Source organism: Pongo abelii, chromosome 1, assembly GCF_028885655.2.
Source record: "Pongo abelii isolate AG06213 chromosome 1, NHGRI_mPonAbe1-v2.0_pri, whole genome shotgun sequence".
NCBI classification, from domain to species: Eukaryota; Metazoa; Chordata; class Mammalia; order Primates; family Hominidae; genus Pongo; species Pongo abelii.
This window is the reverse complement of record NC_071985.2, coordinates 95,715,615-95,731,363: the sequence shown is the minus strand read 5'-3', so window position 1 is coordinate 95,731,363 and position 15,749 is coordinate 95,715,615. Positions and strand designations below refer to the sequence as shown.

Here is a 15,749-nt window from a genome sequence, read left to right as displayed (position 1 = left end):
TCAAATGAATAAAATTATTTTTCCGCCTGGGCTCGCTACTCAGCTGGAAGTTTCTAAGTGTCTAGCATATGGTAGGTGCTTGACAGATGCCTACTGAATGTCAGGCTGATCTGTTAGCAGGGTCATTGGGGAAACTGAGGCAGCCTAGCTGAGTCATCCCACAGAAAGCAAAAGCAAGTGCCAAGGGTCCTTGAGTCAGACGTGGTGCCTCCTCCCGCTGCCACCCATGCTCCCTCTCCCCGCCCTGAGGGAAGCTCCCCTGAGCCCAACAGCCTCAGGTACCTCGGGAAAAAGTACATTTCTTTTCCTTTCCATAGACTTTTATTCTCCCAGTGAGAAGACAAATCTGTTTCCCCTCCACCAGAAGGCCTCAAGCCACAGCTACTTACATTATAGTAATTAAATCCCTGCTGCTAGGAGGGTTCAGGAGACAAGCAGGCCTCGTGCCAAGGGCTGGCCTGCAGGGAGGAGGCAGCAGGGAGGGAGGCTGGCCAGAAGGGCCTGTCTCTCAGCTGTCTCCTGAGAGTCAGAAAATCCCCTTAGCCACTATGTCTTCACAGGCTTTCACTTGTGGGATAGGAAGATAACGCCCCCCGCAGCCCACCCTGCCAACATGCACCATCGATGAGGACCTCCTCCAGCTGGAATAGCATAGCTTTCTTCCAGTTCTCTCCGAAATTCCATCTGGTGCTCACGACCTTCCCGCAGATGGCCAGTGCAGGAAACATCCCCTCCTCAGGCTCCTTCTCTCACTCTCTAGATGACAAAACAGAGGCCCAGAAACCAAGCTGCCCCACACTTAGCCTAGAACGCTTCTCCTCACCTGCAACTCAGCTGGCCTTCACAGAGCACTCTATGTGTGCCAGAAACCATGTCCCATGCCTTACAAACAGCAGTATCTCATTAACTGTCATGACAGCCCCAGCGGCCAGGTTAGGATTCACCCCCACGGAAACTGCGAATCAAAGCACTGAGACAGCTTCCCAAAGCCACACAGCCTACAGTAAGTGACACAGCCAGCGCTGTACCCAATATCTGCCTGGCACTAAAGCCTGTTCTCCTAACGCCAGGCTAGATGGCCCATATAGAAGAATCAGAGGATGGCCTGGGAGACAGATATGAGGGAGGATGGAAGAAGTGAGGGTGAGATGGACCTTCAGGAAATGGGGGAAAGGGGAGCAGACAGACGCATGAGACCACCAAGTCTCAGGCTTGTGGGTCAAACCCAAGCCACATGTGTGTGGCCTTGTCTCTCGCAAAGCTCACATCAGACCTGTTGTTACTTGTTCAGTGCCTGCCTCCCCCACCAGCCTGTGAGCTCCATGTCTATTTGGTGCTGAACCCCCAGAGCCAATCAGAACACGCCAGGCGGTGCCCTTGTCTCATTTATTCCTCATGACACCCATTCTCATGAGAGAGAGAAAACATTGTTAACCCCATTCAGAGACCTGGAGACTGAGGCTCAAAGAGGTCAGTTTTCTCAACAAGGCTGCACAGCTGGGAAGCCACAGAGCTGCGGCGAGAACACTAGGACGCATGCTGTTGAGGGCTTGGCTGGCCCCTCCAGGGCCCACAGGAGACTTTCCTCAGCCCCAGAGCCCAGCACGGCACCTGGAGCTTCAGCAAACCCCTGTATCTAAACTGACAGCATCCTCCTCCCCTCCTCCCTCTACCCTTACCCCACTCCATGAGCACAAAACATCCCCTGAGGCTCTGGGGGAGGCTGGCAGGGCACTGAGGGTGGCACAGTAAGGGGCAAGGGTGGGCGGGAGTGGAGAGCTCAGGGATGGCAGGAGAAGCTTTTTGGCTTGAAAGAGCCCAGTCTAGGGTCTGATATGCAAAAGCATGTCTGCTGCACAATGTGAGGGCATCAGAGACACTCCCCTGTGTGCAAATCCAAACTCCACCACCTCCCAGCTGTGAGACTCTGGGCAAGTCACTTAACTTCTCTGAGCCTTGGGTCTGTCATCTGTAAAATGGGGAGAATTATATCTACCTCACAGGGTTGTTGTGAGGACTTAATGAGATGAGGTGTGTAAACGCACATAGTAGGCCCTTAATAAATATTCTCTTCTCCTCCGCCGCCTGTCACCTCTTCACTCCTGAATAAGACCCGGTGTTGCTTTGGAGTCATTCTTATGGAAGGAAAAATAAGTTCCCATTTGACGAGAGCGGTGTATTCCCCCAAGATGCTGTTGACACAGGTTTTCTATATGATCCTGTCCACCCACCAGGAAACCCTCATGACTCAACTCCATCCTAGACTTGCTCTCAGCTTGCATCAATTTCGTTTCACTCTTGAGGGATCTTTCCATCGCTGGCACATAGTGTGCACCCCATCAGGTGTCTTCTGCAAAAAGGGGGTGCCCTCCCACCAGGCTCAGCACCATTATTCTCCCAGAGCAGGGGAAAGCATCTTGGCAGAGCTTAACATCAGGTCCAGCCCAGAGCAGGAGGGGCTGGGAACCATGCGCCCAGCTATGAGGGACCTTGTATGATCCCAAGGCCACTGAGCTCTCAGAAGAAACAACCAAGGTAAAACCCACCATTGCCCAGCACGGACAAGAGCCCCCTGGGTGACAGCTCTGGCCCGCATTGAATTCTTCACCTCTCCACCCACAAGAGGAATTAAAATACCACCTCCCAAATAAAGAGGCCGCTGCGCAAGGCCACACAGCCAAATAGCCAGGATTTGAATCCAGGTCTACGGGGAAAGCCTGTGCTCTCTTAGGAAGAGTTGGTGGAGAACAACACATCCGGCTGGGGAGAGACCCCCCTGGAGTCTGTAAGGCATAGATTCTCTGCACTCCTGCCACCTGGAGCAGGGCTTGCCACACAGTGGGTGTTCAGGATATGTTTCCAGAAGAGGGATGGGAGAAACAAAAAGAGAGGAGGAACTAAAACCAGGAATTCCAGGATTCCAGCTATGCCCCTGCCACTAACAATGCTGAGTAGCCTTGGACAAGTCACGTAACTTTTTCTTTTTTTTGAGACAAGGTGTCACTATGTTGCCCAGGCTGGTCTTGAGGTCCTGGGCTCAACCGATCCTCCCACCTCAGCCTCCCAAAGTGCTGGATTACAGATGTGAGCCACCGCATAACTTCTGTGGGGCTTGGGGTCCTATAAGAAGGAGGATGGTCCTTTCCCTGCCTTCCTCACAGGGCTGGGAGGCATATGCAGGGATCATGCCCACCCGGGCTAGCACACCTGGCTGGCCCACAGAGATTGGCCATCTAGGGCAGGTATGGTGCCCCCCTGAGGAGGCCTCCCCTGCATCCTCCACCAGTGCCATCCAGCTCTGAGCCCCTCCAAAGGCGGTGGCTCAACCCTGAGCAACATGCCTACCCCAAGCGCTCACCTTGGGAGAAGGTAACATTACCCATGCCAGCAGCTCCAGCCATCCCCATGTATGGGAGCTTTTTGGGGAGCCAACATCTTACCCACTGGAAGCCAGAAAAGAAAGAAAATAGCTAAACTCCAGTTTGTTAAAATCAGAAATCTCAAAAGGGGTTTTGCTCTGCAAAAATCGCTGCTAGTGGAAGCTTGCGAGGAGGCAGGCCGGTGCCAACTCAGGCAAAGGGGCTAGGAGGAGCCACCATTTGCTGGAAGCCCAGAAGCCCCTTCAGTCTTGATGCTCCAGGTGGCATCTTCTAACCACCACTCTAATAAAGGCAACAGTTGCCAGCTGCTGAGACCAAGTGTGTGGCTGGCTCTGTGCTGGCTGCTGTGCTACAGCCAGTAGTTGTGATTCCCTCTTAACACTGAGGAAATAGGCTTTGGGTTCAGTAAGTTCCCAGAGGACCCATCACTGGTGTGCCACCCAAGTCTTTTTTTTTTTTTTTTTTTTTTTTGAGATGGAGTCTCACTCTGTTGCCCAGGCTGGAGTGCAGTGGCATGATCTCGGCTCACTGCAACCTCCGCCTCTTGGGTTCAAGCGATTCTCCAGCCTCAGCCTCCCGAGGAGCTGGGATTACAGGCATGCGCCACCAGGTCTGGCTAATTTTCTTATTTTTAGTAGAGATGAGGTTTCGCCATGTTGGCCTGGCTAGTCTCGAGCTCCTGACCTCAGCCAGGCTGGCCACTTGACCAACCATTAGCAAGTGTCATCCTCCCCAGGCTAGTGGATGTCAGTCTCCCCACATCCATTACAAATGGGGACACTGAGGCTCAGAGAGTTTGAGGCACAGAGCTTAAGGAAAACCAACAGTGGCAGATGGACCAGAATGAGCAAGGGCAGCCTCTCCCTGCCTCCCTGCAGGGCCCCCTCAGTTCAAAGCCACTGACAGGTCAGCAAGGTTCGATGGCTCAAGCCAGGCAACAGGTCATCTGCTTCCTCCTCCCTACCTACTGGGTAACCTGGGCAGGGCACCCACCTTTATAGGTCTCTCCATCTATAACCTGAAGCAAAACACCAAACAACTGTCCTTGTAGATGTCACCTGGCAGGCCTGGTATCAGCAAGCTCTAAGGAGTAGGTGCCAGCTCAGTCCCTGCAAGGAGTGTCCTTTAAGCTGACTTTCCTGTTCATTTGACACTGAGCAGCACTCCTGTCCTTTAAGAAAAATGCCCAACAAGCCGACTCAAAAATAACAGATGCCAATTTGCATATTATTTCACACATCATTTGCATGCTGTTCATTTAGTATCATCAAGGTTCTGCTCAGAATACAACTCTGATTACCCTGTGACCAGGGCTTGTGAAAAAGATATGGCTTCCACGAAGGGCAAGCCCTGGGCACGTCCCTCCCCTGCCCAGCTGCTCTTGCTGCCTGCCCCCGGCACCTGGCTGGGAACATCACCCACTGCCACAGCCCTGGTGGTCCAAGCAGGGTGAAAGGGCAGAAAGAACCTTTAGAATTCTAGGAAGCACCCTGACTCAAGTCTTGAAGGGGAAATTGTGTTCTCTTGACGACGCATCAGGCAAGCTGTGGCAATGCTTTTCTTCCCTGCTTCTGTCCCAGGTCAGCTTCCTAGTTCGGCTCTCCCTGTGGCCCTACTCTCTCAGCCTTTTTCTGCCTGGTCATCGTGTGTCCCCCTGACCTTCCTCCAGGCTCTCAGCCTCTGGCCTGGCCCCACGGGTTTATTTTTGTTCTCTCTCCACCTGTCCGATTTGCATGTCCACACCCGGTTAGCTCTGCCCAGACCACAAATTGCTGACTGAGTGTAGAATAACTGGGCCCCATGGGGTAAGAAGGCTCCAGAAGTCCAGCCCAGGCCACCACTGCAGCCCCACCCTCCAGAGAACAGCCCACTTCCTTTTTACTCACACAGATTCACCCAACAAGGTCTATCCAGAAACATGACTGGAGAGCTTGTCACGGAGGGGAGGCCGTTTGGCCTCATGAGAAAAGGGGCATGTTCCACACGTGCTCTCCAGGCAGGGACACCAGTTCATCTACAGCCACCTGCAGACAGTGGAGGGGTGACGTGGGCGCACATGCCCCTCCAGTCTTGATGCTCCAGGTGGCATCTTCTAACCACCACTCTAATAAAGGCAACAGTTGCCAGCTGCTGAGACCAAGTGTGTGGCTGGCTCTGTGCTGGCTGCTGTGCTACAGCCAGTAGTTGTGATTTCCTCTTAACACTGAGGAAATAGGCTTTGGGTTCAGTAAGTTCCCAGAGGACCCATCACTGGTGTGCCACCCAAGTCTTTTTTTTTTTTTTTTTTTTTTTTGAGATGGAGTCTCACTCTGTTGCCCAGGCTGGAGTGCAGTGGCGTGATCTCGGCTCACTGCAACCTCTGCCTCTTGGGTTCAAGCGATTCTCCAGCCTCAGCCTCCCGAGGAGCTGGGATTACAGGCATGCGCCACCAGGTCTGGCTAATTTTCTTATTTTTAGTAGAGATGAGGTTTCGCCATGTTGGCCTGGCTGGTCTCGAGCTCCTGACCTCAGGTGACCCACCCTCCTCAGCCTCTCAAAGTGCCGCAATTACAGGTATGAGCCACTGCGCCTGGCCCCAAGTCCTTAACTATCAAGCCTGGCCACCTCTAAGAAAGAAGGATATCAGGTCTTCAGGGCCTGAGCGTGCGGAACTCTGCAGCCCTGGTGGTTACCGATGCTACCAAATATTCCATCCATCACTGTGCCCTCGCCCTGGGCCTGTGTTCACTGCCTGCCCAAAGCCTCTCCAGACGAGACAGTCTCCTCTTTCCTCCCTACATGCCCCTGTGTGCACCACATGGCAGCAACCTGAAGCTGCCCTCATGCCCGCTCTGCTCCCTACACACTCTGCCCCCTCTCCCCGGGCTTCTCACACACAGAATTGAGCCCCTGCCCAAGCCCCTCCCATCCTGGCTTGTCTAGTCCTTCAGGGACCCCCTAACCTCCTACAGGGAATCCACCCAGCATCCCCAGTCTGAGTCACTGTCTCCTTCCTCAGTCCTCCCAAGCACCAACACCATAAACCACCGTCTGCCTGGGATGGATGCCATCTGGGTGCTGCCTGACACCCCTAAGAACAGGACTCTCCGGACTGTGGCTGCTCATCCTTGTGATGAAACATGATCTGGAATCAGATTGCGAAGCCTCAGCACAAGAAGGGAGTTCAGCTCCTGTTTTTAGGCCAGAGAAACAAGGCCCAGAGAGGGGAAGGGACTCGACAAAGATCACACAACAAGCTGGAAGCAAGAGGCAGAAGCACCTCCCGAGGGGCTCAAAGCAGAGACAGGCCTTTTCCCGGCACTCACCGCCCATGACAGAGCTCAACAGAGGCATGAGGCACAGACAGGGACGCAGGAAAATGGGACTCAAGAATGAAAAAGAAACTTCTAGAACCAGGAATAGAGAAGCCCTTCGAGATCCCTCACTCAAATCCCCAGCAGAAGTTTGTGGTGGGGTTTGGAATAGGGAAATCAGAAGTGCACTGAGACCTGAGCTGTCATTCTAGAACCCTCTCTCCCGAGATGGGCACCTGGAGTGAGTCACTCAACCCTGGGACCCCCTGTGCAGCCGAGTTTTCTCATCCCTGAGATAGTTGGTCATCATGAGCCCTGGGCCAGCCACCGTGACGGTCATGAGGGACCCAGGGGTGAAAATGCCTTGTAAGATGTAAGATGCTGAGCTCATGTGACTGTCCCCCGATAAACAGCCACACAGCCAGTGCTGGAGGAGAAAGGCAGCCTAAGAGAAGAGCAAGGCGGAGGTGAGGGGTGAGAGAGCTGTGTATGGACATGTCCAGTCAGGTCTAGGGGTCCTGCTGGCCCTCCAGGGGTGGAGGGTGGGGGTGCTAGGGGCTGTGGCAGGAGCTTTTGCAGGAAGGGCTTTCGTTTTCCCAGTAATCCCCACACCTACCCTCCTCACAACCTGCCCGGTATCACCCTGAGGGCAGCAGCACCAGACCCCAGAGAGGAGGCATCAAGAACTGACCTTGGGCCAGTCCACAATCTCACCCCGATCCCAGGCCAACCCGGGGGACCCACACTTGCCCTGGCCACCCCTCCAGCACTGTCTTCTCCAGGACCTGCGCCGGCATCTCCCACCCTCCATCGAGCCCTTCCTGCCCAGCTCATGGTAAAATTCCTCCTGTTCCAACATTTTGCATCACGGGTCTCAGCGCCATAAACTCAATTTGTCTCTTTTAAGGATATGGGCAATCTAACCAGCAGCAGCAAGCAAGGGAAAGGGCATGAACTTGGGAGCTAAACGGGCCTGGGTTCTTATCTCAGTGCCACCACCGCTAGCAGTGTCAGTGTGGCCTGGTGACTTCATCTACACAGGGGGCGGGTGAGCACGACCTGCTCCTTGTACTCCCGGGTGTAATGTAAAGCCAGCCCAGCGCTTGCCTTCCCCTCTCCTGTCACTCAGCAACATCCCGGCCAGCCCAGTGAAGTGCTGGGCGACCAGAAAGTAGCGTGGTCCCTGCCCCCAGCCGCTCCTCCCCTCCTTTCCCTCAGATCCCAGCTGAGCTCCTGGGGGTGGAATGACAGGGTCGGGGGAGGGGGCACTTAAAAACCCATTCTCCTCCTCCGGACTTTCCTCACCCGAAGAAAAGGCACTAGAATTTTCCTCCCTACAGCTCCTCGGAACAACATAGTCTCAGAATTCCCCACCCTCATTATTTAAAGAGAAATAGGTGCCTTGCTTTCTTGCTCTCCCTTTGGGGTTTTGAAAGAAAGAGAAGAAAAAGAACTACGAATGAACGTGCTGGCCTGCCTGTCACTGAGCTGAGTAAAGTGGTATTTCATCAATATACAGCCGCCCCTCACAACCCCCGCACACACTCATTTTCTCCCCCAAATGTGCTTCACAAATAACTGCAACAGAGCTGAAGCACTCTATTCTGATCTTACATTTCCATCCAGGCCCCAGATTCTCTACAGAGGTTACTCAAATTTCTTTTCATTTTGATTTTCTTTACCTTATATTTTTTTAAAGCAGATCTTTTGACCATGGCCTTACAAATCCCTCTTCCTGAAAGCGCAATAAGAGAAATACGAGGCCATCAGCTGGCTTTCTAGTTAGGCTGTGCAGGAGATAAATGCCCCAGCCAGGATGCCCCTGGCGGAGCACCCGGGTAATGCCGCCTGTGGGGAAGGGAAGTCCGGATGTGTGATGAAGTCTTTCCCCAGGACAGTTATAAATAGTGTGATGACACGCAAAGGAGAAGCATATATAAAAAGTTAGCTGTCCCCCTGTGGGTTACAAACATTTGACTCATTTACAGACTGTCCACAAAGATTATAAATAAAGTCACCACCACCCTGGGGCGGGCGGTGGAGAAGGCCATTTTCACGCTGTCAAAAGGCCATTTTCACACTTGCCCTCCTGTGGGCGACACACTCAGTGTGACCTGTGAAGACAAAATGTGTGCCTAGGGCCCTCGGCAGCGGGCTCACAGGCTCTCAGCCAGTCTCCTGTCTTCTGCATCCTGGTCCTGCAGGTCACCCCACAGGGAGGGTCCATAGAAAGGGCTGGACAGGGTCTATCCTACTCCTACTTTTCCGCCATGACCTGAAACACAGGCACTAGTACCCAGAGGCATCTTCTCAAAAATACCAGGACGCTGTGACAGCCAACAACCTATCCCAAAGCAGCATCTGGGTCCAAACAGAAGGTACAGAGCCACTTGGCCAGCCAAGCCTGCACTGCTGCTCTGCCCTTCTGCAGACAAGGCTTCCGTGACCAGGGAGAGCAGAGGATCAGAACTGGTTCCAGTGACACTACTCAATCATCTGGTCTAAAGGCTGGGGATGGACTCAGGGACCTCTTTGAGATCTGCAAAGAGACAAACAAGTTGGCCTTGGCCATTCTCTTTAAAGAGTGAATGGCCAGAGGACCAGGCTCCCCTGGGCATGCGGAGAAGCGGCCTCCCATGAGATTGTCTGAAGAAAGAGTAACTAGAGGTGGGAAAAGAAGACAGTGTGGGAGCAGACAGGGCAGCCTGGATAAGCATCTTCACACCAGCTCCTCTCCGCCACCTGGGTTACCCCAGCAATGAGGCCAGGCAGCGGCCACAGAGAGGAGCAGAGGGGCAGGAAGTCGGTGTGGCAGGCAAGACAGGAGCATGGGGGGGGAGTGGGCAGAGGACTGGTTCTGCCTGGGAGGAGAGATGCAAACCGGTTTCAAGGCTGGGCATGGGGAAGTGGCTTGAGGTTGTACAGATTGGTGGGAAAGAAGAGCCATGCTGCTGCACCAGCACTCTCCAGCCTCCCCTGAGAAGATCCCGCAGCCCAACGCGGGAGGTCCCGAGAAACGAGCCCCACGGGCCTTGCCAGCCACACAGAGGTACCAGCTCAGCCACCAGCATGATGGCAGGGTCAGGGTGGTGAAGTCACAGCCTGGGGAAAGGGGAGGGCAGCCAGGCCTTTCCCTCCCTAATTCTTTCTGAACCCAGGGAAGAGAGCATACAGGTAATTTAATGCAATGGAGTGGGTGTGCCCCAAACCAGCTCTAAAAGAAAATAAAGAACACCAAGAAGGACTCCCCAGGTCCTTGCTGATCTACCTGGGTGGCACTGATCGGTACAGATGGCGTGATTAAGACTCTCCATAGAATCTCTAGACCAGGCCTCGTCACAATATCTAAGCCTTCAGAGAGTAAACCTGCCTATTAAAAAAAAAAAAAAGGACTCCTCATTTGGTTCAAGGGTCACCTGGTACCTTTAGGAGCCTATTGGGGCCATCTCAGGCATCTCTCTGACATTTGATCTCCTGTCCCAGGCATAATAATGAGAAGCTCTCCTCTTATCTGAGCTCACCCAGGAATCAAGCCCCACCTCCCTGCTCCAGGCTGATGCCTCCTAGCAGAGCTTACTTCCATCATCAGCACCTACAGGCCTGTGAGGCGGGAGCTGGGGATGTTCTGTCCCGGTTGCTCAACGCCCTCACATTGGCTCCCATTTGCATTAACTGAACATGCTCAGGGCACACGCCACCCTCTTTTTCAAGAGACCCAGGCCTGCATGATAAGTTACTTCCCCAGCAACAGCCACCCGCCAAACATAGGTGAACAGCAAGGCCACAGCCCCACGGAAAAAAAAGCAGAGAATTTCAGGAAGCAGCAGCTCAGGCACAAGGTTAGTTAATCTTCAATCACCTGGGGAAAAAAAAAAGTTTGTCCCCTCCCAAGGGCCTTTGAGTGGGAGCTGCCACTGGCTGGGCAGAATTACCTAATCTGCCTGGTACCCCTAAGGTTGCCTTGTCCATCCGCCTGCCTCCAGACTGGTCAGCAGGGCCAACCAGGCACACAAAGCTCTCCAGCAAAAGAGAGTGTCACCCATCGCTCCCCAGGGTCCACTGAATGTCCCTGAGCTCTCCTGGGCTGTGACTAACCCAGACCATGGAGGAGTGGAGACCACTTCCTCCATGAAACTGGGACACAGATATTCACCTCCCCCCAAGAACAAACCATGTTTAAAGGTGGTCTCTAGTCAGACTCAGTCCCTTCTCAGAACTTCTTCCCTCCCAGATACAACTTCTCACTCCATTGACAAGTCTTAGATCCCAATCTGTTAAGGCTCCAACTAATTTTACAGCCAGAGTTAGATAACAGGAAAAAGATATCTCCTTTCGTCTCATCATTGTCATCATCAGTAACAATCACAATAGGTCGCATTTGTTGAGCAGGCAGATACGTGCCTTACACGTCTCTAATTTAATTCTACCTACTCAACAGCTGGGGAAACAGGCTCGCTAAAGCTCCATGACTTATCCAAGATCACACAAATAGTAGTGGCAGAGCTGGGATTCCAACTCTGGCCCAGTTCCTTGAAATGATCCCATTTGCCTCCAGGAGAGAGGGGTATCTATCTTGGCCCTGCGGTGTCTACAGCGCCTGATACATAGGAGACGCCCAGAAAATACTTGTTTCATAAATGACTCAAAACATGGATGGACAGTGCAGGGATGGGTGAATGAGTGAGCAAGTTAAATGAGCGCTGCTTATCTCAAGACCAGCCCCAAGGCACACAGGAAGTGGCCGCTGAGGCAAGAAGGACCTCTCAGCTGCTGCCCCCTCGGTGCACGCCACTGCTGCTATGAGGGTCCGTGATTCAGAAATGGGGGGAGCCAAGCACCTCAGGTGGCCTCCCCCCTTCATTCACCTAAAATCTGCCTTCCGCATCTCTGGGAAAGCCCCTTTCCCTGAGTTCCCCCTCAGGGGTGGCACCTGCCCCAGGCAGGGAAGAGAGCCCGATCCTGCAGAGTGGTGACCCTCCCGTCGCGTTAAGACAAATGTGCATAGATCCCACACTGGGATCTGTGCACAGCCACTGTCTCTGGGAATAGCCGTTTCCTTAAGAACTCTGACCACGGGTGTCACTGAAAGAGAAGGTGCTGGGATTGCCCCTTCCTCACACCCCCCTTGCATTTGGACCTTCATCAGTTTTCCCCAGTGAGGGCCCCTGGTCTCCAAGGGAGGACTGGAGAGAGCCAGGGCTGTGACCAGGGCAGCTGCCAGTCCTGGCGAGGCTGCCAGCCCCATATCCTGGAGCGCCCAGCAGGAGAGGCGGTTCTGAGAAGGCAGCGAGCAGAAGGACCCGCAGACGCAGAGGCTCATTACAGGGAATGACTAAGTGAGCTGCGATTCGGGGAAACCCCACTCGCTTCTGCTCGCTGAGACTCTCATCCTTGAGCTATTTTGACTAAGGCGGCTTCCAGGTGCTGCCCTCCGCTGGGGCAGCCCACTGAGAGCAGCCGGGTTGCTGGAGGACCCTCTGCCTGGAAGTCTTGGTCCTGGCTATTCAGGTCGTCTGTCAGGTCTGCCCCACCCGTTTCCAGGGCGGGAAAGTCTGCCCATCCCCGATTAAAGCGAGATGCTGGGAATGGGGGAAATCCGATCAGCACCTCCTAGGTTTTTGCGGCTGGATTTCAATAAGGAATGTGACAGTCTCGCAGCAGCTGTGCCCTGCCTGAAACAAGCTCTATTTGAAACCTCCAACAGCTGAACCCCTCCCAGCTACCCGCTAGCCAGCCCGCCCAGCCACCCCGCCCCCAAGCCACCCCCTGCCCCAAATGACAAATAAATAGAAAAATCCAAGCAACAAGCAGGCGCATGCATATGTACACACATTACACACATACACACACACACCAACAAATTGGGGGTGGGGGTATCGTGGAGCCACTTGTCCACCGATTCCCAGGTCTCCAAGCCTTCCAGCCCACAGCAGGAGAGCTCCCTGGCAAGCAGAGCAGAAACAGAAACCCACCTTCCTCCATCTCCATTCCCTCTGGAAGGGAAACCCCCTCCTCCGTCTTGGGGCTGGACTGAGAGGCTGGAGCAGTGGGGCCAGCTCCCCCCTAAAGCCAGTGCCTGCTGTTCTCCATCCGGGCGCGCACTCACACACACACACTCATCTTTATTTATCCCAAGGAGAAGGAGTTGAGGTGGGAGGGGAGAACTGGGGCTGAGCTGGGGCGCGGGCTCGTGGGGACCGCCTGGGAAGCCCTGTCATCCCGTCCCAAGGAGAGGTGCTCCCCCAGCTGATGCCAAGGCGGCGCCCAGCTGCTCTGCCCAGGTAACACCTGTAGCCATTTTTATCAGGAGATGTTTACGAAGCAGCAGCAGGTTTATTCTGAGTCCTCTCTCCTGAGGGAAAAGACCACTGATTTCCTCCACCTATATTTTTACCCCATGCCCTCAGGAGACCCAGGTCATGGATGGTTTTCTATTTTGCCCGAGACTGTCTGAGAAGAGGAGGGAAACAGAAACTTGGGAAGAGATGGAGAAGACAGGGAGAGAAGGGACTTGGGCAATGGTACGGAATCCCCACCCCCCACCCAGACATTTATTTCTTTTTTATCCTCAGGAAAATGGAGTGGAGCAGGGAGGGGAGGAAAGAAGGGGAAGTCGCAGGAACTGGCAAACACATGAAGGCGGAGTGTAATTAATTGGTGCGTTAAGCTGCTAGGTTATGCTTTAGTACGAGTGAGCCAGGAGGAAAAGCGATTTCTCCGAAGGGATTATTTAATCCTCCCTAACAGAGAGTCTGCAAATTAGACACAGTGTGTGGGGATGTCCCCTACCCCCCAGAGGAAGCGAGGAATGAATTCTCCCGGGATCAAGAAGGAAAACCACGGGAAGTTAGAGTGTTCAATATAACTGAGCAAGCGCCTCTCACCACCACCACCACCTCTCTCTCCCAGTCTCCCTCCCAATCTCTCTCTCAATCTCTCTCTCTCAATCCCCCTCTCTCAATCCCTCTCTTGCTACCTACATATTCCTTTTGTTCAAGGTATAAAGAGAAACCACAGCCCCTACCTTTGAGTACAAACCCCAAGAGAGCTCGGTCTCTATCACCATAACAACAATTCCAAACATCCCAAAAATCAGAGCATAGTCACTCAGTCGCTTTCTCTTTTCAAACAGGGCCCTCCTGTGTCCCAGCTTATAGCCAATGTTTTGGTTTTTCCGCTTGTTGGCTTTGGGGAAGGTGGTGCTGCTGGCGGTGGTGCCGGCATGCTGGTGGTTGTGGGTGGCATTAGGGTGATGGAGCAGGGTCTGGTGGGCATGGTTGTCCTCCCGGGAGGAGATGACGATCTCCGGGGGGTTGCTAGGGCTGAAAAGCTGGAGGGGTTGGCCCTCAGTCTCGGCCTCGATGAGGTTCCTCCGGGAGGCGCTGAGGCGGCTGAGGGGCTTCATGACCCCACCGCTATACTTGCAGGAGCTCATGGCGATCTCCGTGAAGGGGTTGCTGTCCCGCCGGTGCACCAGGGGGCTGGCCTGCCGGTGCCGGCTGCCTCCGCCAGGCCCACTTGTAGCTGTGGAACTTGGAGAGTGGCCAAGCAAGTGGTCATTGAGATTGAGCTGGCTGCCTTGCCTGGAGGAAGGGTGGAGGATGGCGGTGGAGTTGGACGAAGGGGGGGCCCTGAAAGCGGTGGGAGAGGAGTGCAGCAGGCCAGGGTGGACGGGCTGGCTCTGGAGTTGGGCGAGCTGAGACAGGGGATGCGGTGGCTGCTGCTGCTGCTGCTGCTGCTGCTGCTGCTGCTGCTGAAGCTGCGGAGGCTGAGGCTGCAGCGAGGGTCCCAGGGGCTGCTGGGGGGCTGCTGGTGGCGCTGGCGGTGGTGGCTGCTGCTGCTGTTGCTGCTGCTGCTGCTGCTGCTGCTCATCCCCAGAGGATGGACAGGGGCACTTGGGGTCTTCATCCAAGTCCCCCACCCCCGAGTCATGGAAGTGCCCAGAAGTGTCCATCTTGGGGCCTGGCTGTATTCCCTGCAGCACAAGCCCCCACCCCAAAGCCACCCTCGCTCCAAAGATGTCCTCAAAAAAAGCCAGGCATCCAATCTCCCCCACCAGTGTCTTGGCTCCCGTCCTCTCTCTTTGGCTTGCTTCGGTTCTCTGGGGCTGCCTGGAGTCCAGACGCTGCCACTCAAGAATGCATTGTATTGGGCAGGGAGGGAGAGCAGGAGGGGAGCTTGGAGAAAGAAGAGGGGGTGAAAGAACTCTCTCAGGAGGTGGTCCTCTAGGAGCGTGTGAGGCCAGGCTCAGCTTCACTCCTCGCTGGCTCAATAGCTTCGCTCGCCTCCTCCTGCCACTGTTACATTGTAAGCCAAGCCCACTTATTAGCAGCTGGTCTCATTGGCTTGGCTTAACTCTCCCACCTCCTCCTAGCTCCGCCCCCCGCATAGGCTCCACCCCAGAGGAGGGGCCTGGCGTCCTCGGCTCCGGCCCCAGTGGCGGCGCAGCGAGGACTGGGAACTGTAGTTTTTGCTCCCCAACCCCGGAGCTGAGCCGCTGTCCTCTTTCCTCTGACAGGTATGGCCACAACCCTCAAGCCCACGGCGATAAGGGATGTTCGCTCAAGCTGGGCGATGGGGAGGAGGGACACAGGGCCTCCGAAGGAGGGGAGGTGTGCACCCTGATGAGGGGGCAGACGGAGGGGAAGGCAAACATTTATTAACCACCAGGGTTTACGATAGGTTGTTTCACACATATTATCCAGATACAGTCTCCAAACATCCAAGGAGGTGGGCAGTATGGTCTCATTTACAAAACCTGATGCTTAGAGATGTTGAGTAACAACGTCAAGGTCACAGAAGCAGGGGGATCCACGCCTCCTAACACTGGGTGGATAAACTCACCTACCATTGACTGAGTGCCTACGCCGCGTGTTCAGGGGCCTCTCTGTTATTTCCAACCCTCACATCAACCCCACAAAAATGATGTCATCACTCTCCTTTTACAGATGAAAATTGGAAGAAGAAGAAGGAGAAGGAGACGAAGAAGAAGGAGAGAAAGGAAAGTGGAAAAAACACTCAAACGCTCAAACATAGATATGTAACTTGTCAGATGTCACCCCGCTTGTAATTAAAG

At 54.2% G+C, this 15,749-nt stretch overlaps 1 protein-coding gene across 4 annotated transcripts in view; it reads right to left on the bottom strand.

The window, feature by feature from the left end:
- KCNN3 (potassium calcium-activated channel subfamily N member 3) overlaps positions 1–14,983 on the bottom strand; it is a 163,524-nt gene extending 148,541 nt beyond the window's left edge. Inside the window, exon 1 of one of the 4 annotated variants that reach the window (XM_024234811.3) lies at positions 13,698–14,983. In XM_024234811.3, the coding sequence (XP_024090579.1) occupies positions 13,698–14,627 (930 nt within the window). In that variant the 5' untranslated portion in view covers positions 14,628–14,983. Of the gene's footprint in view, positions 1–12,645; positions 13,200–13,697 lie in introns of those variants that run through there. The other 3 variants (XM_024234801.3, XM_024234816.3, XM_024234822.3) reach the window with 3 other exon arrangements.
- Between the last annotated feature and the right edge of the window lie 766 nt (positions 14,984–15,749).